The sequence below is a fragment of the Urocampus carinirostris genome, chromosome 19 (genome assembly GCF_059441175.1).
Source record: "Urocampus carinirostris isolate Australia breed hairy pipefish chromosome 19, RoL_Ucar_1.0, whole genome shotgun sequence".
Classification (NCBI taxonomy): domain Eukaryota; kingdom Metazoa; phylum Chordata; class Actinopteri; order Syngnathiformes; family Syngnathidae; genus Urocampus; species Urocampus carinirostris.
Genome location: NC_142367.1, coordinates 28,879,119 through 28,902,054, shown reverse-complemented (window position 1 = coordinate 28,902,054; position 22,936 = coordinate 28,879,119). Strand labels below are relative to the sequence as shown.

At 42.6% G+C, this 22,936-nt stretch overlaps 1 protein-coding gene across 1 annotated transcript in view; it reads right to left on the bottom strand.

The window, feature by feature from the left end:
* Positions 1-21,281, bottom strand: part of LOC148347937 (uncharacterized) — a 35,499-nt gene extending 14,218 nt beyond the window's left edge. The window contains exons 1-8 of the mRNA XM_088324037.1: positions 21,152-21,281; positions 19,728-19,776; positions 16,447-16,479; positions 16,203-16,379; positions 14,558-14,709; positions 11,952-12,041; positions 11,802-11,868; positions 7,775-7,938 (exon numbers count right to left, since the gene is read on the bottom strand). Of these exons, the coding sequence (XP_088180163.1) occupies positions 7,775-7,938; positions 11,802-11,868; positions 11,952-12,041; positions 14,558-14,709; positions 16,203-16,379; positions 16,447-16,479; positions 19,728-19,776; positions 21,152-21,253 (834 nt within the window). The 5' untranslated portion in view covers positions 21,254-21,281. The remainder of the gene's footprint in view (positions 1-7,774; positions 7,939-11,801; positions 11,869-11,951; positions 12,042-14,557; positions 14,710-16,202; positions 16,380-16,446; positions 16,480-19,727; positions 19,777-21,151) is intronic.
* Positions 21,282-22,936: the final 1,655 nt, after the last annotated feature.

Genomic DNA, 22,936 nt, shown 5'->3' with positions numbered 1-22,936 from the left:
TTACATACGGGAGTAATTCAACCAGTTTAGTGATTGTTTGTCATTGGGTGTGATCCGACCGCATGCCTACGTCAATAAACTGCCGAAGACAAAGTTCTAAATGATGAACCTCAGAGCTGTGGGGATGAGAGTGTTTCTCTGCAGCTGTTGCGCTCTTCCTACTGCTCAAGCTACTACTTCTTGTGGTGTTCCGCAGGGTTCAGTGCTTGGCCCCCTTCTCTTCAGCATTTATATGCTTCCACTAGGTGATATTATTCGCAAGTCTAATATCAGCTTCCACTGCTACGCAGACGACACTCAACTCTATCTTCCGTTGGAGGAATCTCCCACACTAAACTGTGGAAATTTGGAGGCCTGCCTCATTGAGATAAAAGAGTGGATGTCACTCAATTTCCTGCGTCTTAACTCTGAAAAGACCGAAATGTTAGTCATTGGTCCATCTAAGTCCCGTGACTTATTCTCTAAAACCGCTGTGAACATTTGCCACATCACACAGAGCGACTCACTTAAAAATTAAGGTGTCATTTTCGACCCCGATCTGTCCTTTCAAACACATGTGAAGAAAATGACTAGAACCGCTTTCTTCCATCTCCGTAACATTGCTAAAATTCGTCCTATACTTTCTCAGTCGGATGCGGAAATCATAATTCACGCGTTTGTTACCTCCCGTCTCGACTACTGTAATGCACTACTCTCTGGTCTCCCGAAGTCTAGAATCAAGTCTCTTCAGCTGGTACAAAATGCCGCAGCGAGGCTTTTAACTAGGACAAAAAAGTACGATCACATCACACCGATTTTGGCTAACCTGCATTGGCTCCCAGTTAGCCTTAGATGTGATTTCAAGGTTCTCTTAGTATTATACCAAATCATACATGGACTTGCTCCCTCATATCTTTCAGATCTGATTTTCCCCCTATGTCCCGGCCCGAAGCCTTCGTTCCGAGAGCGCCGGTCTCCTGGTGATCCCGAGAGCCGAGAAGTGTTCCGCTGGTTCGAGAGCGTTCTCCATCCGGGCACCGGTGCTGTGGAACGCTCTTCCCCCTGAGATCCGATCTGCAACCTCAGTGGAAATGTTTCAATCTTCGCAGCTCGAACCGAGTTTGTGGGTCTAGCGGGGCGGTAGGTTGAGGAATGGCCGAGTCTAATTTAGCCTGCTCGTCTGCAAGGTCGTTACCCGGGAGGTTGCAGTGACCCGGGACCCAAATAAGCCGGATGCTCTTGGATGGGGAGAAGGCCGCAATTGAGGAGTTAAGGGACAGGAGGGAGGGGTCTGCTATATTAGGGTTGGAGAGAGCTTGGAGGAGGGACTTGCAATCCGTGATGATGGAGGCTGAGGACCAGTCGACCGTGTTGTCGACTGACTCCCTATGCGTGTTGTCGTTTAGCCACAGCGGAGTGGGTGACGTCACACGCTAGGCCAAAAGTGCGACGTCCCTGCGGCAGATGGAAATCTTTGTGCCCAGGGTTACACCGCCTCGTGTTCACCTAGATAGCGAGTCCACCTCCTCTCCGCTTCATGCAGGCTTTTGTGTCTCTGTCTGCCCTAATAGCGCCGAAGCCGGGTAGCTCCACGTTAGCATGCTAGATGTGAGCCGCGTTTCTGTAAAAGACAGCAAACTGCCCCTTGTTTTATAACCTTATCTTCTCTGTTCCTTTATCTTCTTGTCTCATACCTCAATGTGTAAAACTGGAGTGTCATGCCCAATTTCGTTGTCACAATATGTTAACCCATTTTGTAACAATGACAATAAAGGTAGATTCTATTCTATTCTATTCTATTCTTCTATAGAAAGTCATTGTCAAACGGGACGAAAAACGGGACAAAGATAGAAGCAGACGCTTAAAACAATAAATCACAAAAAGTGCGAAATAATAGGGAGCTGCTGGAAAGGCTGCCACTCGCAGCCTAAATCTAAATCTAGGAAGGGACTGAACAACTCATTTCATCTTGTGAAATTATCTGGTTGAGCCGAAACCTTCAAAGGCGAGTGTTTGATCGTCACAGAATCTGTCTTTGATTGTCTATCATTTCCTTGTATGCGTTTTTCTGAATTCCACCACAATCTCCTCGGCCTTTTAGGTGTTGATGATCCAGATGTAGCACCTTCTCTCCTGCAGTTTCTCGGAAGATTCTTAAGGAGTGTAGGTTGCTTGAAAGGTGACACATAGCTCAACAACACCTGGTTCCTGCACCAGGAACAACGGTCCTACCACAGCAGCAACAAGGCGAAGTTGGCGTGTCCCAAACTGGGCGTAGATTCAACCAGGACACCTATGTTCAAGGGGACCACCAGGGGACTAAGTCGTTCAACTGCACATACCCCGGTTGTAGACCAAAAAAATGACCATGAAGGAAAGTCTGTGGTGGCATTGAGTGCTAACATGATCCACTTCCAAAGTCGAAAGAACTTTAAACATGGCGTGCTGCAAGTGGAAGTCTACTGAGACCAACAGGCTTTCTGCACAAAAAGCATTCAGAGGAATCTTAATCCATCCATCCATTATCTGCACCGCTTATCCTCAGTAGGGTCGCGGGGGTGCTGGAGCCCATCCCAGCTATTTTCGGGCAGCGGGCAGGGGACAACCTGAACCGGTTGCCAGCCAATCACAGGGCACACAGGGACAGACAATTTGCTCGCTCATTCCCACCTAGGGACAATTTGGACCGGCCAATTCACCCGACATGCAAGTTTTTTGGAATGTGAGAGAAAATCCGGAGTGACCGGAGGAAACTCACGCAAGCACAGGGAGAACATGCAAACTCCGCACAGGAGGTTTGATCTCATGACCTCAGAACTATACTCGCTCGCTCATTCCCATCTAGGGACAATTTGGACCGGCCATTTAACCTGACATGCATGTTTTTGGAATGTGGGAGGAAACCGGAGTGCCAGTGGGAAACCCACACAAGCACAGGGAGAACATGCAAACTCCTCACAGGAGGTTCGATCTCATGAAATGAAATGAAATGATCTGCATTTATATAGCGCTTTTCAAGTCAATGACTTCCCAAAGCCCTTTACAGTGTGCTTCACATTTCCCAATAGCGGCCGTGATCTGTGCAGCCATGTAAGGCGCTAACCTGCTTATTGGGGGGTAATTGGGGGTTCAGTGTCTTACCAAAGGACACTTCGGCATGTAACACGGACAAGCCGGGATTCGAACTGGGATCCCTTAATCCTAAAACGATCGCTCTACCTCCTGAGCTACTGCCGCCCCCGATCTCATGACCTCAGAACTGTACTCGCTCGCTCATTCCTATCTCGGGACAATTTGGACCGGCCATTTAACCTGACATGCATGTTTTTGGAATGTGGGAGAAAATCCGGAGTGACCAGAGGAAACTCACGCAAACACGGGGAGAACATGCAAACTCCGTGCAGGAAGTCCTGTAGCTGGATTTGAACCCCAAAGTATCAATTTTCTAAACTAAAATAAAAAATAATCCTTAAAAGGAGCAAATTGTCTGTTATTGTCGCGGTTGCCATGGCGCCCAACCGGCCCCGCCCGTGTGGCGCCGGCTGCAGCTTGTTGTTAAACTCTGTCCTGTCAGTCCCCTTTTGTCAGGAAGGATGGTAGCTGAATTCGAACCGTGACCTCAGTACTGTGCCGCACACACGCTAACCACTGCGCCACCGTGCTGCCCGGAATCTAAATCGTGAAGCTGTTTATAATTTCATAGCACAGTTTGAAGAAACGCCAGTAAATTTCCGTCCGCAGTTTTGTTCCGCAAACATCCCGACAATCTCCGTAAAGGTCCGGTATTTGCGTGCAAGACCTTCGCTTTTCAATGTTTACAGAACACAAAGAAGTGAAACCGGTCCAGGTCACAATTCCATCCATCGCCTCGCCCGCATCCACGCTACGAGGCGGCACCAAAACACGGGAAGGGTGTCCGTCACCATCGAGCGATCGGAACAATCTCTTCTCGACGGCAGACATCTGATGGTTTTTGTGGACGTCACTCCATCAAGATAATCAGAAGCCATTTTCCAGGGTTGACACATACTTGGCATGTGATTCATGTTCTCAAAAGATCAAATAAGTTGTCATCGAATGATGAGAATTACTCCGGGGACATGTACTACCGTCCGAGAGTCTGGTCTCGCGTAGAAACGCTCTTATTTTTGACGGAAAAACACAAAACTGATCAGAAATACTCCTATTTTTGTTCATGTCCTGCACGGTTGTCATGGCGCCCAGCTGGCCCCGCCCTTTAACATCGGCTGACCTACATTTTCCCGATTACTCCTATGGGAACTTAAACTCGCTGTTTGGAACTGCCCTTGGCCAGATCGTTGTTTACCCTTGTTGAAAACCTGTTTTGATACCTGTTTATTTTTGTTGAACTTTGTTCTACTTTTTAAAGGAAAAACACAAAACTGATCAGAAATACACCCATTTTCGTTATGTCCTGCACAGTTGTCATGGCGCCCAGCTGGCCCCGCCCTTTGACACCGGCTGACCTGCATTTTCCCGATTACTCCTACGGGTACTTAAACTCGGCTTTTGTAACTGCCCTTTGCAAGATCGTTGTTTACCCTGTTGAAAACCTGTTTTGATACCCGTTTATTTTTGTTGTGCTTTTTGGACTTTGTTCTACTTTTTTGAAGGAAAAACACAAAACTGATCAGAAAAATTCCTATTTTTGGTTATGTCCTGCACAGTTGTCATGGCGCCCAGCTGGCCCCGCCCTTCGACACCGGCTGACCTGCATTTTCCGTTCGATGCCTAGTCTGTAGTTTTGCCCGCATTTGAGCCTGCTTTGTTTTGTTTTCGGTCCGTTTGTGTGTCGGACAACTTTTCTTTCTCAATTAAAGTGACGGATCGTCTACGCAAATGAGTTCCTACTTCCTGCTTCCCGACCCGTTTCAAGACAGTCCCGTTCCGTTTCGTGACTATTTTAGCTGAAAACGTCTGCTTTTTGTAGAGGCCTAGCAATTAGCACTAACGTGTTCGAATTGTACTTTGTGTTATTGTGCTAATAGCGATTGATTCGAAAACGGATGTTAGCATTCCTATTGACTTCGTCCAGTATCTGGAGCATCACCTCTGTGGGTGCGATTCCACCTTTCAGTACAGACAGAAAGAGATTTTGTGTTCAACTCGACAGTCTAGATCACGGGTGTCAAACAGGCGGCCCGCGGGCCGGATCAGGCCTGCTAATGGATTGAATCCCGCGAGACAACAACCAGAGAAGCGCAAGAGAAAAACAAGCTGCAGGTTGAAATATTTGTCAACTTGATGTTGCCAAAGCCAGATGCCTCTCACAAAGAACAGTACTTGTATTTCTCTCTCTCTCTCGCTCTTATCCCTTTCCTTCACTGTCTCTCTATCTTTTACCTTCTCTCTCTCTCTTGTCTCTTTTACTTTCACTCTCTCTCTTTTATCTTTTTCCTTCACTTTCTCTCTCTCTTTAACCTCCCCCCCTCTCTCTCTCTCTCTCGCTCTCTCTCTCGCTCTCTCTCTCTCTTCCACCTTTCCTCCCACTCTGTCTCTTTCACTCTCTGTGTCTCTTTTTCTCTTCCATTTTTGCTCTTTGTCTCTATGTGTCTTTTAACCTCTTTTGCTCTAACTTGACGTGAGAAAGACAGAGATAAAAAGTCGTGAGAGGGGGAAAGAAGGGGAGAGGAAGAAATAAATCCAAAGAGAAATAGAAAGAGAGAAGGAGAGAAAAGAGAAAATAAAGTGTAAAGGGTAAGAAGAGAGAAAGAGAAGAGAGAGAAAAGGAAAAAAAAAAGTTAGAGCAAATGAAATTAAAAAGACACAGAGAGAGAAAGAGACAAAGAGCAACAATGGAAGAGAAAAAGAGAGACACAGAGAGTCAAAGAAAGAGAAGGAGAGTGGGAGCAAAGGGGTGGAAAAGAGAGAGAGAGAAATAAATATAAGTACAGTGTCTTTGTGAGAGGCACCTGTCTTTGGCAACATTAAGTTGACCTATTTCAACCTGCAGCTCGTTTTCCTCCTGCGCTTTTCTGAGTGTTGTCTCACGGGCCGGATTCAATCCCGCAGCGGGCCTGATCTGGCCCGCGGGCCGCCTGTTTGACACCTGTGGTCTAAATCTAGGAAAGGATCGATATGAGCAAGAGGACAAACCCATAGAACAACTCATTTGGTTTTGTAGATTTTGTCTGAATGAGACTAAACCTTCGGGTAAAACGGCTAGATAATCAAAGAATCTGTCTTTGATTGTTTATCATTGCCTTGTATTTGTCTTAGACTCGTCCCTCGTCTTTCTTCAGTCCGTGTTAAGTGTGATGGACACAAAATGACACATAATAGGACAGTCATTACTCATGAGTTGACACGCCTTGAGTGCAAATTACCATTGTCCCTGAAGTACTCGTTCTGACAAAACCTGTAATTCTCCATTTTTAAGAAAAAACTTTTTGTTAGCGTGCTAAAAAGGAAAGTCAGTTCTTATCCAGAAGGCAAAGAAAAGCCATACAAGGCCTCCTGGTGTCCTCTGGAGGACCTCTGTCGGCACAGAAATCTTATCGGTGAAGAAGGCGTGTCCACTGCACATTTCTTAGGTCATGCGGAGTTTGCATGTTCACCCCGTGCTTGAGTGGGTTTTCTCCGGGCACTCCGGTTTCCCCCCACAATCCAAAAACATGCATGTCAGGTGAATTGGCAGGTCCAATTTGTCCCTAGGTGTGAATGAGCCGGTGAATTGTCCGTCTCTGTGATTGGCTGGCAAGCAGATGAGGGTGTCCCCTGCCCACTGCCCAAAGATAGCTGGGATGGGCTCCGGCATCCCAGTGACCCTACTGAGGTTAAGTGGTGCAGATGATGGATGTATCTGGGAAAAATGTGCATGCGGAGATCACTGTTCAACTAAAATGTAAATATTTAGAAATAGATAGATAGATGTCTAGATAGATGTCTAGAAAGATAGATGTCTAGATAGATATCGAGATAGATATCGAGATAGATGTCTATATAGATAGATGTCTAGATAGGTAGATAGAGATGATGGATGTCTAGATAGATGTCTAGATAGATATCTAGATAGATAGATAGATATCTAGATAGATGTCTAGATAGATAGATGTCTAGATAGATAAATGTCTAGATAGATAGATGTCTAGATAGATGGATAGAGATGGATGATGTCTAGATAGATGTCTAGAAAGATAGATGTCTAGATAGATAGATGTCTAGATATATATCTAGATAGATATCGAGATAGGTGTCTAGATGTCTAGATAGATAGATGTCTAGATAGATAGGTCGATAGAGATGGATGGATGTCTAGAAAGATAGATGTCTAGATAGAGAGATATCTAGATAGATGTCTAGATAGATAGATGTCTAGATAGATGGATAGATATATGTCTAGATAGATAGATGTCTAGAACAATGTCTAGATAGATAGATAGATGTCTAAATAGATCAATAGATATATGTCTAGATAGATAGATAGATAGATATATGTCTAGATAGATATATTTCTATATAGATAGATAGATGTCTAGATAGATGTCTAGATAGATGGATAGAGATAGATAGATAGATTATTCATCCCGTAAGGAAATTCCCACTTCCAGCAGTATCCTTGCGTTGAAAAATAAAATCATAAACAAAAGATATAGAATACAGAAATACCCAATATAACGTGTCGATATAGAGTATTTAAATAGTGCTACATGTAATACATGTGGGCTTCTACTCTCCCGGGTGGAGTTCAAGAGCCTCATGGCATGAGGAAGAAATGATCTGACGAATAGGCTGTACTGGCCCAAGCCACCCCACTGACTTTTTCTGGACTCACCAGCGCTTTATTGAGAAGGACGGGTTCTTGAAAGAGCGTCCAGGCCACGGCTTCGTTACAGGACGGCGTCGTCAGCGATCCCGCGTAGCGGAAATATTTCTCTCGGTTCACGTGGCCGATCAGGTCGTCGATGGAGATGGCCGCGGGGAATTCCTCTTCCATTTCTGACACGAAATGCCAAAAATATGATAACCGTGGAAACGGAGAGCTTTTAACAAAAAATAAATAACCGTCACCGTCTGCCCACTGTGCATCCACCTGCAACTCCACCCCACCAACTTCTTCATGCCCAAAAATTTTGGGACTGGCTATATTGTAACAACTTCATATTTACAAATTATGCTAATGGATCATGTCAATGAGTTATGCTAATGGGTACATGCTAAAAAGTGATGCTATCGGCTAAATGCTAACTCCTTCTTGTTAAATTTTTTTGGTAATGGCTATATTTTAACGACTATATATTTACAAATTATGCTAATGGCCTCATGTTAATGAGTTATGCTAATGGATACATGCAAAAGAGTGATCCTAACGGCTAAAGGCTAACTTCTTCATGCTAAAAAATTTTGGTATTGGCAATATTTTAACGACTTCGTATTTACAAATTAAGCTATTGGACTCATGTTGAGGAGCTATGCTAACGGATACCTGCTAAAAAGTGATGCTAACGGCTAAATGCTAACTTTTTTATGCTGAAAAATTATTATAATGCTAACATGCTAACGACTCAGCAAATTGAATGGGCTCAATGCATTCCTGATGAGCCAATTCAAACAGAATGGCTTATTCCTTTCGAACATAAACGTTTTAATTTTTTTAATGTGTAATAACAGTGTTATTACTCTGTTATTACCATGAATGTAAAAAAAATTACAAATACATCTCTCTGAGTTAAAAACTTTATGCTAACCCCTAATGCTAACAACTCAGCGCTAGGGGTTCTTTACCAACATCTGCCAGATCAATCACGACTCTTACGATTGCCGCAGGAATTGTCTACTTTTGGATTATTGTTGTAGTATTTTTTTTATAGAATGAAAGCAAAATACTATATTTGGTCTCTGTTTTTAAGCACTAAATTGTAGTATTTTAGTCGTATTTTTGTAGTTTTTCTAGGGGACTTTTTCTGTCGTCGTATTTTTGTTGTAGTATTTTCCTTTGAGAATGAAAGCAAAATACTTTATTTGGTCTATGCTTTTAAGCACTAAATTGCAGTATTTTAGTCAAATTTTTTCATATTTTTCTAGTTGTATTTTTTGTAGTTTTTCTAGGGGACTTTTTCTGTCCTCATATTTTTGTTGTAGTATTTTCTTTTTAGAATGAAAGCTAAATACTATATTTGGTCTCTGTTTTTAAGCACTAAATTGAAGTATTTTAGTTGTATTTTTGTAGTTTTTCTAGGGGACTTTTTCCGTCCTCATATTTTTGTTGTAGTATTTTCTTTTTAGAATGAAAGCAAAATACTATATTTGGTCTCTGTTTTTAAGCACTAAATTGAATATTGAGTGGTCGTCATCTGGCAGTATTTGTCTTGTAGTCCTTATTCGTATTTTTGTTGCGGACACCCAAAAGGACAGGAGGTAAAAAGTTGTCCCCCTCGAAATACATATTTTTCTTTGCTATCGGTTCGATTTTGGGACCAGTTCGGTCGGGGGGCCGGTTTCCAAAGGCTGCCGGGCCCCGCGTGGCCCGCGGGCTATAGTTTGAAGTCAGATCATCACGAGGTATGTATATCGCTTGAAGTCGACCGGAGGGGGTTTTGGAGATTGTCCCGGAGATAGTGTCAATTCTTGAAACGTCTTCGTGACGCGCATGGAGACATCCTCGCTCTACCGCTTTTTCTTTTCTCTCACCGCCGATTCTTAAACCCGGACGAGGAGCACTTCAAAATAAAATGACGATTACAAAAAAGTCCCGATGTCGTCCCGATCGACGGTCCCGAAATCATCGAGGAATTTATTTTTATCAACCAAAAAGACAAATATCTCGTCGAGGGACATTTCGATCGCCCGAAAATCCGTTTCGATGACTCTTATTTTGAAAATCAAGACGCCCCTACTATTATATGATGACATTAAAAAGGCTCATTTGAAAGATGATTATTCTTTGAAGTGAAAAGAAACATCTTTCCGTCGAAAAAACAAAGGCATATTATTTTTTACTTGTGTAGTTCAGGGCAGGAGAGCGGACGAGGTCGAGATCAAAAACAGAACGTAGCGGGAGACGAACAGGAGCAAAAAACAAACGAAAAAGGGCTTGCCATGTAAAAACAGAGATTCACAGACGGACTGACAAAAGGGGACTGACAGGAATGAGTTTAAATGCTGACAGGGAGCCAATCTGTCAACAAGCTGCAGCCGGCGCCACACGGGCGGGGCCAGTTGGGCGCCATGGCAACCGTGACAATAACAGCCAATTTGCTCCTTTTAAGGATTCTTTTTTATTTTAGTTGAAATGATACTTGTCCTGTGTGGGTTCAACCCCAGCTACCGGACTTACTGTGCGGAGTTTGTATGTTCTCCCCGTGCTTGCGTGGGTTTCCTCCGGGCACTCCGGTTTCCTCCCACATTCCAAAGACATGCATTTCAAGTGGATTGGCCGGTCCAAATTGTCCCTAGGTGTGAATGAGTGAGTTGTCTGTCCCCGTGTGCCCTGTGATTGACTGGGAACCAGTTGAGGGTGTCCCCTGCCCACTGCCCGATGATTGCTGGGATGGGCTCCAGCACCCCCGCGACCCTACTGAGGATAAGCGGTGTAGCTAATGAGATGAGATTATGAGATGGCAATAAAGCCCTGTTTGAGCTCTACCTGTTTAGTCCATCGGTGTGTTTGAGAGGGAACGCATCTCATTTTGTTGTGACTTTGTCGGTTTTATTTCCCTTTCCTGCTCATAATTATGGGTCCCAAGAAAGTCAGCGACGAGGGGGAGGAAAAGTCCTGCTAGAACACAGGTGTCAAACAGGCGGCTCGCAGGCCAGATCAGGCTCGTTAAGGGATTGAAGCCGGCCCGCGAGACAACACACAGAGAAGCGCAAGAGAAAAACAAGCTGCAGGTTGAAATAGGTCAACTTGATGTTGTGTCTCTCACAAAGACACTCTCTCTCTCTCTCTCTCTCTCTCTCTCTCATACCCCTTTTCTCCCACTCTCTGTCTGTCTCTTTCACTCTCTGTGTCTCTTTTTCTTTTCCTTTGTTGCTCTTTGTTTCTTTCTCTCGCTGTGTCTTTTTAACTTCTCTAGCTCTAACTTTTTTTCCTTTTCTCTCTTTTCTCTTTCTCTCTTCATACCCTATGCGCTTTCTTTTCTCTTTTCTCTCCTTTATTTTTATTTCGCTTTGGATTTCTTTTTCCCTCTCCCTTTCTTTTCCCCCTCTCTCACAACTTTTTATCTTTTGTTTCCCACGCTCTCTCCCTCTCTTTCTTTCCCCCCCTCTTTCTCTTATTTCTTTCTCTTGAATCTACTCGTCCGGCCCCCGACAGAATGTTTGTTCTATTGGGTGGCCCCTGAGTTCAAATGAGTTTGATTGGATGACTCCAATACCAAATATGCAAATAAAAGACAAAAGAAACTAAATATGAATCAAATGATGACTCACAAGACGTGGTAAGCTTTCTCTCCTGGCTTTGATCTTTGATCTCCGGCAAAACGAACAAAAAATGCCACAGAAACGAAATGAAAATAAATCTAATCATTTTTGCCATTCCGTGTGTTCCGTTACTCCCCCAGCCTGCACAAAATGGAGTCATTTGATTCCTATTCAGTTTCTTTTGTCTTTTCTGAGCATATTTGCTATTGGAGTCATCCAAAAGTCATTGAAAGTAATCCAGTTCAAGTAACCCTACCCAACCCTGCCTATATTCATATTTTAGATTTCATTTAGTACGTGGCTATTTGAAAGCAGTTTTAAGGGGTGGCTTATATGCGAGTATAAAGCGACTTGAAGCCGTTTGGGTTTTTGATGTTGGAACGGTGGACCAGTGGGTCCTGGAGTCGGACCACTCGAGAAACACGGAACTGAATCTCTACCTGTGGTATTGGAAATATACGAAGTCAAGGCGCTCCAGGACGTAGACACGTTTGCATCCTCGGTGGCCTGAAACGGACGGTCATCGGTGAGCACGGGACGAGTACGGGACGAGTACGGGACGGCATTCGGCCATTTTTTTCCGAACCTACCTGGATGAAGAAACCGAGAACGGCGATCCCGGCGGGATCTTTGAGGGCTTCTTCCACCGTCAGACCTTTCTTCAAGTTCACGATGTGCATCTGCGGGGAAGGACACGTCTCCGTGAGGACCTTCGTTCCAAGAGACTTGCTCGGTAACATTGAGACTCTTGGCGCCCGGCGATTGTTTACTGCGCCTCTTTCAGTTTTTACAGCATCAAAACGAGTTTCATATCGTACGGGAACGACCCATGGAAATGCAAAATGTCTGTTTCGTAAGGCACGACCAAGAAATCCAAACCCATTTCGCCCAATGACCAAAAGTAATTGCCTCCCGTTGTTAAATGACAAAGTAATTGTGACTAGATGTCTAGATAGATGTCTAGAGAATGAGAGAGTAAGAGACAGAAAGAAAGAAAGAAAGAGTAAGAGAAAGAAAGAAAGAAAGAAAGAAAGAGTAAGAGAGAGAAAGAAAGAAAGAGTAAGAGAGATAAGAAAGAAAGAGTAAGAGAAAGAGAGAAAAAGAGTAAGAGAAAGAGAGAAAAAGAGTAAGAGAAAGAAAGAAAAAGAGTAAAAGAAAGAAAGAAAGAAAGAGAAAGAGAGAAAGAAAGAAAGAGTAAGAGAAAGAGAGAAAGAGAGAAAGAGTAAGAGAAAGAAAGAAAGAGTAAGAGAAAGAAAGAAAAAAAGAAAGAAAGAGAAAGAGAGAAAGAAAGAAAGAGTAAGAGAAAGAGAGAAAGAGAGAAAGAGTAAGAGAAAGAAAGAAAGAGTAAGAGAAAGAAAGAAAAAAAGAAAGAAAGAAAGAGTAAAAGAAAGAAAGAAAGAAAGAGTAAGAGAAAGAAAGAAAGAGTAAGAGTAAGAGAAAGAAAGAAAGAGTAAGAGAAAGAAAGAAAGAGTAAGAGAAAGAAAGAAAGAAAGAAAGAGTAAGAGAAAGAAAGAAAGAGTAAAAGAAAGAAAGAAAGAAAGAGAGTAAAAGAAAGAACGAAAGACAGAAAGAAAGAAAGAGTGAAAGAAAGAGTGAAAGAAAGATAGATGTCTAGATAGATAGATAGATGTCTAGATAGATACCATAGATAGATAGATGGCCCTGGCTTCACAACTCTGTTACAAGATAGACACCAGCCAAAAATGAAATTCATAAGAGAGTTCCGTGGCCAAATACAACACAGAGTCATCTTACATTTGACAGAAAGCATCTTGATTATCCTCAAATCCTTAACGGAAACATTCTGTGGACTCATTACTGTCATGATTGCTGATTAGGGGCACCTGCAACTGCCCTATTGGCGCCAACAGACACGGGATCTGATTGGCTGTTGGACTCTTTTTAAACTCCTGTCTTCTGAAAGAAAGCCGTCAGACCGTCTGCGAACCTACGCTTTCAGCTAGGCAAGCTCTGTACTATCCGACTTTCTCCTGCCTGATACCCGTTGCTGACCTTTTTCCGGACCCGTTTCTGCTTCTACTCCTCCATCCCGGCCATCGACCCGTTTTTGCCCTGTTTCCTGCCTGATACCTGTTCCCGACCTGTTTCTGGACCCGTTTCGGCTTTTACTCCTCTGTCCCGGCCATCGGCCTGTTTTGCCCTGTTTCATGCCTGATACGTGTCGCTGACCTTTTTCTGGACCTGTTTCTGCTTTTGCTCCTCCGTCCCGGCCATCGACCTTTTTTTGTCCTGTTTCCTGCCTGATACCTGTTGCTGACCTTTTTCCGGACCCGTTCCTGCTTCTACTCCTCCGTCCCGGCCATCGACCCGTTTTTGCCCTGTTTCCTGCCTGATGCCGACCTGTTTCTGGACCCGTTTCAGCTTTTACTCCTCCGTCCCGGCCATCGGCCTGTTTTGCCCTGTTTCGTGCCTGATACGTATTGCTGACCTTTTTCTGGACCTGTTTCTGCTTTTGCTCCTCCGTCCCGGCCATCGACCTGTTTTTGTCCTGTTTCCTGCCTGATACCTGTTGCTGACCTTTTTCCGGACCCGTTTCTGCTTTTGTTCCTCTGTCCCGGCCATCGACCTGTTTTTGCCTTCTTTCCTACCTGATACCTGTCACCAGCCTCTTCTCTGACTCGTTACTGCCCTTCCACTTCCGTCCCGGCCATCGACCCGTTTCCCTCTGCCAACGACGACCGCGTTCCCGCTATTCGCTACCTGTTTCCGACGATCATCGAATGGTGGCTGCGAGCGCTGCTCTCTTTCTCAATAAGAACTGAGTAAAACGAACGCTATTGGGTCCTGTCTCCGTTCCTGGTTTTCTGTTCTAAGGTGGCCCTACTCGCTATTGGGTTCAGGGGGCAGGGCCAGGTGGTCAGCAACAGGTATCAGGCAGGAAAACAGGGCAGGATAGTGTCGGAGAGTACAAAAGCTTGCCTAGCTGAGAGCGTAGGTTCCCAGACGGTCCGACAGGTTACTTTCAAAAGACGGGAGTTGAAAAAGAGTCCAACAGCCAGATCCTGTGGCTGTTGGCAATCATAACAATAATGAGTCCACGGAATGTTTCTTCAAAAGTTTTGAGGATAATCAAGATGCTTTCTGTCATATGTAAGATGACTGTGTTTGGAACTCTCTTGTGGATTCCATTTTTCGTTCAGGGAGGGGGGGTCAGTAAGTTTTGCTAGAGTTTCACCTCCATGGGGTATCTGCGTCCGTCCACGGAGTGTTCCGAGCCGGGGTGATGCTCGGTGTCCCCCCAATGGAAATGGAGCTGGACGCTGGAGTAGGAACCCTGGAGTCCACCGCCGCTCACTTCCACCATCTTGTCCTTCATCAGCAATTTGACTGCGTACATTTAGGGAGACCGTTTATATTTCGATCCACCCAAAACATTGAGAGCAGGGGTGTCAAACTCATTTGAACTCGATTAAAGAGAAAGACAAAGAGAGAGAATGAAATAAAAGAAAGAGGGAGGGAAAAGGAGAGAGAGACGGTACAAAGAAAGAGAAAGAGAGGGAGAGAGGGTGAGAGAAAAAAAGAGAAGTCGTGAGAGGGGGGGAAAGAAAGGGAGAGGAAGAAAGAAATCCAAAGAGAAATAGAAAGACGGAAGGAGAGAAAAGAGAAAAGAAAGTGCCAAGGGTAGGGAGAAAGAAAAAAGAGGGAAAAGAAAAAAAGGAAAGTTAGAGCAAAAGAGGTTAAAAGAGAGAGAGAGAGAGAGAGGGGGACAAAGAGCAACAAAGGAAGAGAAAAAGAGAGAGAGGGAGAGAGCGCGAGAAAAAAAAGATAAAAAGTTGTGAGAGAGGGGGAAAAGAAAGGGAGAGGAAGAAAAAAATCCAAAGAGAAATAGAAAGACGGAAGGAGAGAAAAGAGAAAAGAAAGCGCGAAGCGTAGGAAGAGAGATAGAGAAGAAAGAGAAATGGAAAAAAGGAAGTTTGAGCAAAAGAGGTTAAAAGACACAGAGAGAAAGAGAGTGAAAGAAACAAGGACAGACAGAGAGGGAGAAAAGGTGTGGAAGAGAGAGAGAGACAGTTAGAGCAAAAGAGGTTAAAAGACAGAAACTAAATGGAATACACGGAAGGGCAAAAACGATGTCGGCAAGCTGTTTGGATTGATTTTCATTTTGTTTCTGTGGCATTTGATTTTCGTTTTGCCAGAGATCAGAGAGATCAAAGCCAGGAGAGAAAGCTTACCACCTGTTGGGAGTCATCATTTGATTCCTATTGAGTTTCTTTTGTCTTTTATTGGCATATTTGGTATTGGAGTAATCCAGAAGTCATTGAAAGTAATCAAATTAAAGTAACCCTACCCAACCCTGGTTTTGCCAGAGATCAAAGAGATCAAAGCCAGGAGAGAAAGCTTACCGCGTGTTGGGAGTCATCATTTGATTCCTATTGAGTTTCTTTTGTCTTTATTAGCATATTTGGTCTTGGAGTAATCCAAAAGTAATTGAAAGTAATCCCGTTAAAGTAACCCTACCCAACCCTGGAGCTAGACCACGATGGATTTCTCAGTCTTGAACAGCGGTGTCATAGAAACAGGATTTTCTTTTTTAAAACTCATGACGGCAAAATGTCGGTGCCGTAAATCACAACAATCGCAAAATGATTTGGCCTGACAACAGTCTAGACAATAAATCATATCACAAATTCAGATAAGTGAAGGGAATGCTAAACTTCCTGTATCGCATTCTTGCTCCGCCCGAGAAACGCGGCCTCGCTCTTTGGAAAATCAGACTTTGTCTCACCGGACACCGACTCGGCAACAACGTGTCAAGTAGAAAAATCCAAACCTTTTGGAGATTTCACTGGTTTCAGACACTTTAGCGCTTTTGTTCCTACCTGTATGTCCGTTGTTGACGATGGCCCGGAAGGCATCGGGAGCGGAGAAATTAAGGAAAGAGAAGGGGACCAGGTCCGGGTCCGTCTCCAGGTCGCCGCTCTTGATGTCGACGGGGGATTGCCTCTGACCCCCGCAAAACGAACCCTCCAGGTCTCGCCAGCGGTCGGGGGTGTGATCTGCGCCCAACCGAAGCCACAAATTTACCCGGAGGCCTTAAACTTCAAGAAACGTGCTCCTACTCACCGCAGCCCGTGTAGCACCATGTACTTGCCGCCGCTGATTTATAGGAGAGAAAAATAGTTCATTTATGCCTTTTGACTTCCTCGGCATGCCAGCTACTTCCAAAATGATCCAAATGCTATCGACGTAAATAACCGCAAGTCTATCATTACGATGATGCTCAAAACAGTCGTTTTTGTCCATAATTTTACCGGATTATGCTCAAAACAGTCATTTTTGTGTATTTTTTTGCTCGATTTGGATCAAAACAGTCATTTTTGTCCATAATTTTACCGGATTATGCTCAAAACAGTCATTTTTGAGTATATTTGTGCCCAATCAAGCTCAAGACAGTCATTTTTGTGTATTTTTTTGCTTGATTTGGATCAAAACAGTCATTTCTGTCCATAATTTTACCCGATTATGCTGAAAACAGACATTTTTGTGTATATTTTTAACCGATCAAGCTCAAAACAGTCATTTTTGTGTATATTTTTGCTCGATTAACCTCAAAACAGTCGTTTTTGTCCATAATTTTACTGGATTATGCTCAAAACAGTTAATTTTGAGTGTATTTGTGCCCGATCAAGCTCAAAACAGTCATTTTTGTGCATCTTTTTGCTTGATTTGGCTCAAAACAGTCATTTTTGTCCATAATTTTACTGGATTATGCTCAAAACAGTCATTTGCATTTTGTCTAGAAATGCAGATCATGTCATTTCAAATTCCTAATCCCATAGGTGAGAACCACCAGGAAAAGTATGTGTGTGTCTGTGTGCGGAGTCAAACTTTGGAACAATTTCCAAGACCAGATGAAAAACTTCTTTGTTCTTTGTCAGGATATAATATTCCCTATACCGAGCGATACTCCTTTCTTTTCAGCTCCGAATGGAGGGAACAGGAGACGAGGGCTAGCCTAGCGCGTTAGCGCTGTTTGGCATTGCAAGACACGACGTCCCCTGGAGCTGTTGTACTCCAAAACAAAGAGAAATTACAACGTGCTTACGGTGACAATACAGAAGGTGTTTCGTCTCGTTGTGCCCGTCAATAAGAGACACTCGACACTCGGATGCACCAGCTACCGGTACAAAGACGGGCGGGGTCGGAAATGGGGGGGGGGGGGGGGGAAGAGTACAAATAGAAGAGGCTCGATTTTGTTTTTTTTGCTCATTTTTGTCCACAATTTCACTCGATTGTGCTCAAAACAGTCATTTTTCTGAATATTTGTGCATTTTTTGCTTGATTAACCTCATTTTTGTGTATATTTATGCTCGATTGGGCTCAAAATAGTCACTTTTGTGTATATTTTTGCTCGAATGGGCTCAAAACAGTCATTTTTGTGTATATTTTTGCTAGATTGGGCTCAAAACACTCATTTTTGTCCATATTTTTACTCGATTATGCTCAAAACAGTCCTTTTTGTGTATATTTTCGCAGTATTTTGCTCAATTGGGCTCAAAACCGTCATTTTTGTGTATATTTTTGCATTTTTTTGCTCGATTAAGCTCAAAACAGTCCTTTTTGTGTATATTTTTGCAGTATTTTGCTCGATTGGGCTCAAAATAGTCACTTTTGTGTCTATTTTTGCCCGATCAAGTTCAAAACAGTTATTTTTGTGTATATTTTTGCTCGATTGGGCTCAAAATAGTCACTTTTGTGTCTATTTTTGCCCGATCAAGTTCAAAACAGTCATTTTTGTCCATAATTTTACCGGATTATGCTCAAAACAGTCATTTTTGTGTATATTTTTGCTAGATTGGGCTCAAAACACTCATTTTTGTCCATATTTTTACTCGATTATGCTCAAAACAGTCCTTTTTGTGTATATTTTCGCAGTATTTTGCTCGATTGGGCTCAAAACCGTCATTTTTGTGTATATTTTTGCATTTTTTTGCTCGATTAAGCTCAAAACAGTCCTTTTTGTGTATATTTTTGCAGTATTTTGCTCGATTGGGCTCAAAACCGTCTTTTTCTTGTATATTTTTGCTTGATCAAGCTCAAAACAGTCATTTTTGTGTATATTTTGGCATTTTTTTGCTCGATTAAGCTCAAAACAGTCCTTTTTGTGTATATTTTTGCAGTATTTTGCTCGATTGGGCTCAAAATAGTCACTTTTGTGTCTATTTTTGCCCGATCAAGTTCAAAACAGTTATTTTTGTGTATATTTTTGCTCGATTGGGCTCAAAATAGTCACTTTTGTGTCTATTTTTGCCCGATCAAGTTCAAAACAGTCATTTTTGTCCATAATTTTACCGGATTATGCTCAAAACAGTCATTTTTGTGTATATTTTTGCTAGATTGGGCTCAAAACACTCATTTTTGTCCATATTTTTACTCGATTATGCTCAAAACAGTCCTTTTTGTGTATATTTTCGCAGTATTTTGCTCGATTGGGCTCAAAACCGTCATTTTTGTGTATATTTTTGCATTTTTTTGCTCGATTAAGCTCAAAACAGTCCTTTTTGTGTATATTTTTGCAGTATTTTGCTCGATTGGGCTCAAAACCGTCTTTTTCTTGTATATTTTTGCTTGATCAAGCTCAAAACAGTCATTTTTGTGTATATTTTTGCATTTTTGCAAAAAAACAACACTATTTGAGAACAATGGAATGTTTTTATCAGAACTTTTTTGCGACCCGACCTCAGCTAAGCTCCGTTGGCCCCCTAGGTCAATCGAGTTTGAGATCCCTGATCTAAAGTTGAAATACTTCAGTCACAACGGATACACTCCTGAGGTCGTGGTCGTGTCCTGCACTTTGAGAGATCATCAAAAAACTGAAACTTTAAACATGAAATGATCTTGTTATAGAGACTTGATTGGGTTTTTGATATTATGTTGTGTAGGAAATTAAAAAACACACTATTTGAGAATAATGGACAGTTTTTATCGAAACTTTTTTGCGGCCCAACCTCCGCTAAGCTCTGTTGGCCCTTAGGTCAATCGAGTTTGAGATCCCTGATCTAAAGTTCAAAAACTTGAGTCACAACGGATACACTCCTAATGTTGTGGTTGTGTCCTGCACTGTGAAAGATCATCAAAAAACCGAAACTTTAAACATGAAATGATCTTGTTATAGAGACTTGATTGGGTTTTTGATATTATGTTGTTTAGGAAATTTAAAAAAAAAAACACTATTTGAGAATAATGGACAGTTCTCCTCCTCCTCATGTTGTGGTCGTGTACTGCACTTTGAGAGATCATCAAAAAACCGAAACTTTAAACATGAAATGATCTTAATAGAGACAATTATTGTGTTTTGGATTTGGGTCCCACGTTTCTTCTTCGATGTCATCAATTCTACTCACCGTTTTTCACGAGCACACTCAGGCACAGCGCGATAAAGCCCAAACGCATCTTTACAAGAAACAAAGAAAGACATTTGATGAATTCGCCTTTGATACTTTGATAGCCATCAAATCCGGCAAGGTGCTTGATATCTCAATTTGAATTGAATGCTCTTGAATGTCATTGAAAACAACATTGTATGCCATGAGATTAGACTCGGCACTCCAAGCTAAACGCATAACAGAGTTGAAAGAGATAAGATCAAAGGCGGACCGGAAAAATACTGACAAATACTGGCAAAATAGTGACAACCTAGTTCTTAGAGCAGGGGTGTCAAACTCATTTTAACTGGGGGGCCACAAACATTCTCACAGGGGCCGGAGGGAGATAGAAAAAGAGAGGGTAGGACAAAGAAAAAGAGAAAGGAAGAAAGGGAGAGAGACTGAAAAAAGAGGGAAAGAAAGAGAGAGAAACAAAAGAGATGAAATGAGAAATAGAGAAGGAGAAAAAAAGAGAAAGTACGAAATCCAAAGAGAAATACAGAGAGGAGAAAGCAAGTGAGAGAGAAAAATGAAAAAGGAAGAGAGCAAAAGAAGGTAAAAACACACAGAGAGAAAGAGGAACAAAGAAAGGGAAAAACAAGAGATGAAATGAGAAATAGAGAAGGAGAAAAAAAGAGAGAAAGTACGAAATCCAAAGAGAAATACAGAGAGAAGGAGAAAGCAAGTGAGAGAGAAAAATGAAAAAGGAAGAGAGCAAAAGAAGGTAAAAACACACAGAGAGAAAGAGGAACAAAGAAAGGGAAAAACAAGAGATGAAATGAGAAATAGAGAAGGAGAAAAAAAGAGAGAAAGTACGAAATCCAAAGAGAAATACAGAAAGAAGGAGAAAGCAAATGAGAGAGAGAGAAAAATGAAAAAGGAAGAGAGCAAAAGAAGGTCAAAACACACAGAGAGAAAGAGGAACAAAGAAAGGGAAAAACAAAAGAGATGAAATGAGAAATAGAGGAGAAAAAAAGAGAGAAAGTACGAAATCCAAAGAGAAATACAGAAAGAAGGAGAAAGCAAGTGAGAGAGAGAGAAAAGAGAGAAAAATGAAAAAGGAAGAGAGCAAAAGAAGGTAAAAACACACAGAGAGAAAGAGGAACAAAGAAAGGGAAACACAGAGAGTGAAAGAGAGTGGGGGAAGAGAGACAGAGTGAGAAAGTAATCCAAGCTTTGGCAACATCGGGTGGAGATATTTCAACCTGCGGCTCGTTTTTCTCTTGCGCTTCTCTGAGCGTTGTTTGACACCCCTGGCTTACAGACCGATAACGACAAAAAGCAGTGCAACAATATCAAGCAGCAACAATGAAAAATCCCAAATAAAACACCGTATATATTTTTTCCCTTTTTGCGTGCTTGTTTAGGATGGTGATGGCCCCGAGAAGGAATCGGTCTCTTACCTTCACGCCCAAAGTCCGCGATTTAAAATATAAAATCAATTGTATATTTCTTAACCCTCGCAAAAATTCTAGTGGAAGAGTTGTCAAAAAACCGGTGTTCATATGGAGTGGGAAGAACGAGAAAGGGAGGGGTCCTTTATTGTGGACAAGCACAACACTTTACCTGGATAGGGGGAAGAAACCTGATCTCGCTTTCTGGTTTCTTTCTTTTGTTTTTGTGTGTTTGTGTTTTAAGTGCGCTAATGACACAAAATAGTAGCCAAAACAGGAGCTTTTTTTACAAGGCTTCTTATTAAATCTTATACCGTAATCGATTAACCTTGCTCTTCGACTCGCCGACCATAGTTGGTGGCCCTGGCCTGAATATGAGGGACAGTGCGTATCGTTTGACCACTTGGCGGCGCCCTATTCTGTCCTGCCACCCACCGAAAACGAGTAGCACAGGGGTGTCAGACTCCTTTTAATCCGGGGGGGCCACACGATAGAACAAACATTCTGTCAGGGGGCCGGACTAGGAGATTAGAGAGAAAAAAAAGAGAGAAAGAAATTAGAGAAAGAGGGAGGGAAAAGGAGAGAGGGAGAGAGCGTGAGAAACAAAAGATAAAAAGTCGTGAGAGAGGCGGAGAAGAAAGGGAGAGGAAGAAAGAAATCCAAAGAGGAATAGAAAGACAGAAGGAGAGAAAAGAGAAAAGAAAACGTGAAGGTAGGAAGAGAGAAAAGGAAAAGGGAGAAAAGGAAAAGAGAAAAGGAAAAGAGAGAAAAGGAAAAAAGGAGTTCGAGCAAATGAAGTTAAAAAGACACAGAGAGTGAAAGAAACAAAGAGTAACAAAGGAAGAGAAAAAAAAGAGACACGGAGAGTGAAAGAGACAGAGAGTGGGAGAAAAGGGGTGGAAAAGAGAGAGAGAAAGAGAAAAAGGTAGAAAGAGAGATAAAGAGAGAGTGAGAGAGACAGAGAAAAGGGGAGAGAGAGAGAAAGGTAGGAGAAAGAGAGAGAGAGAAAAAGGGAGAGAGTGAGTGAGAGAAAAAGGGAAAAAGAGAGAGAGACAGAGAGTAAGGGAGGGAGAAAGAGAGAGAGAAAAAGAGAAAAAGGTAGAAAGAGATAAAAAGAGAGAGTGAGAGAGTCAGAGAAAAGGGGAGAGAGAGTAAGAGAAAAGGGTAGAAGGAGAAAGAGAGAGAGAAAAAGGGAGAGAGAGTGAGTCAGAGAAAAAGGGAGAAAGAGAGAGAGACAGAGAGAAGGGGAGGGAGAAAGAGAGAGAGAGAGAGAGAAAAAGGTAGAAAGAGAGATAAAGAGAGAGAGTGAGAGAGTCAGGGAAAATGGGAGAGAGAGTGAGAGAGAAAGGGAGGGAGAAAGAGAGAGAGAGAGAGAAAAAGGTAGAAAGAGAGATAAAGAGAGTGAGAGAGTCAGAGAAAAGGGGAGAGAGAGAGAGAGAGAGAGTGAGAGGTAAAAGGTAGAAGGAGAAAGAGAGAGAGAGAGAGAAAAGGGGAGAGAGTGAGTGAGTGAGTGAGAGAAAAAGGGAGAAAGAGAGAGAGACAAAGAGAAAGGGAGGGAGAAAGAGAGAGAGAGAAAGAGAGAGAGAGAGAGAGAGAGAGAGAAAAAGACAAAGAGCAACAAAGGAAGAGAAAAAGAGACAGAGAGTGAAAGTGACAGAATGGGAGAAAGAGGGTGGAAAAGAAAGAAAGAGAGAGAGAGAAATAAATACAAGTAAAGTGTCTTAGTTGGAGGCACCTGGCTTTGGCAACATCAAGTGGACATATTTCAACCTGCAGCTTGTTTTTCTCTTGCGC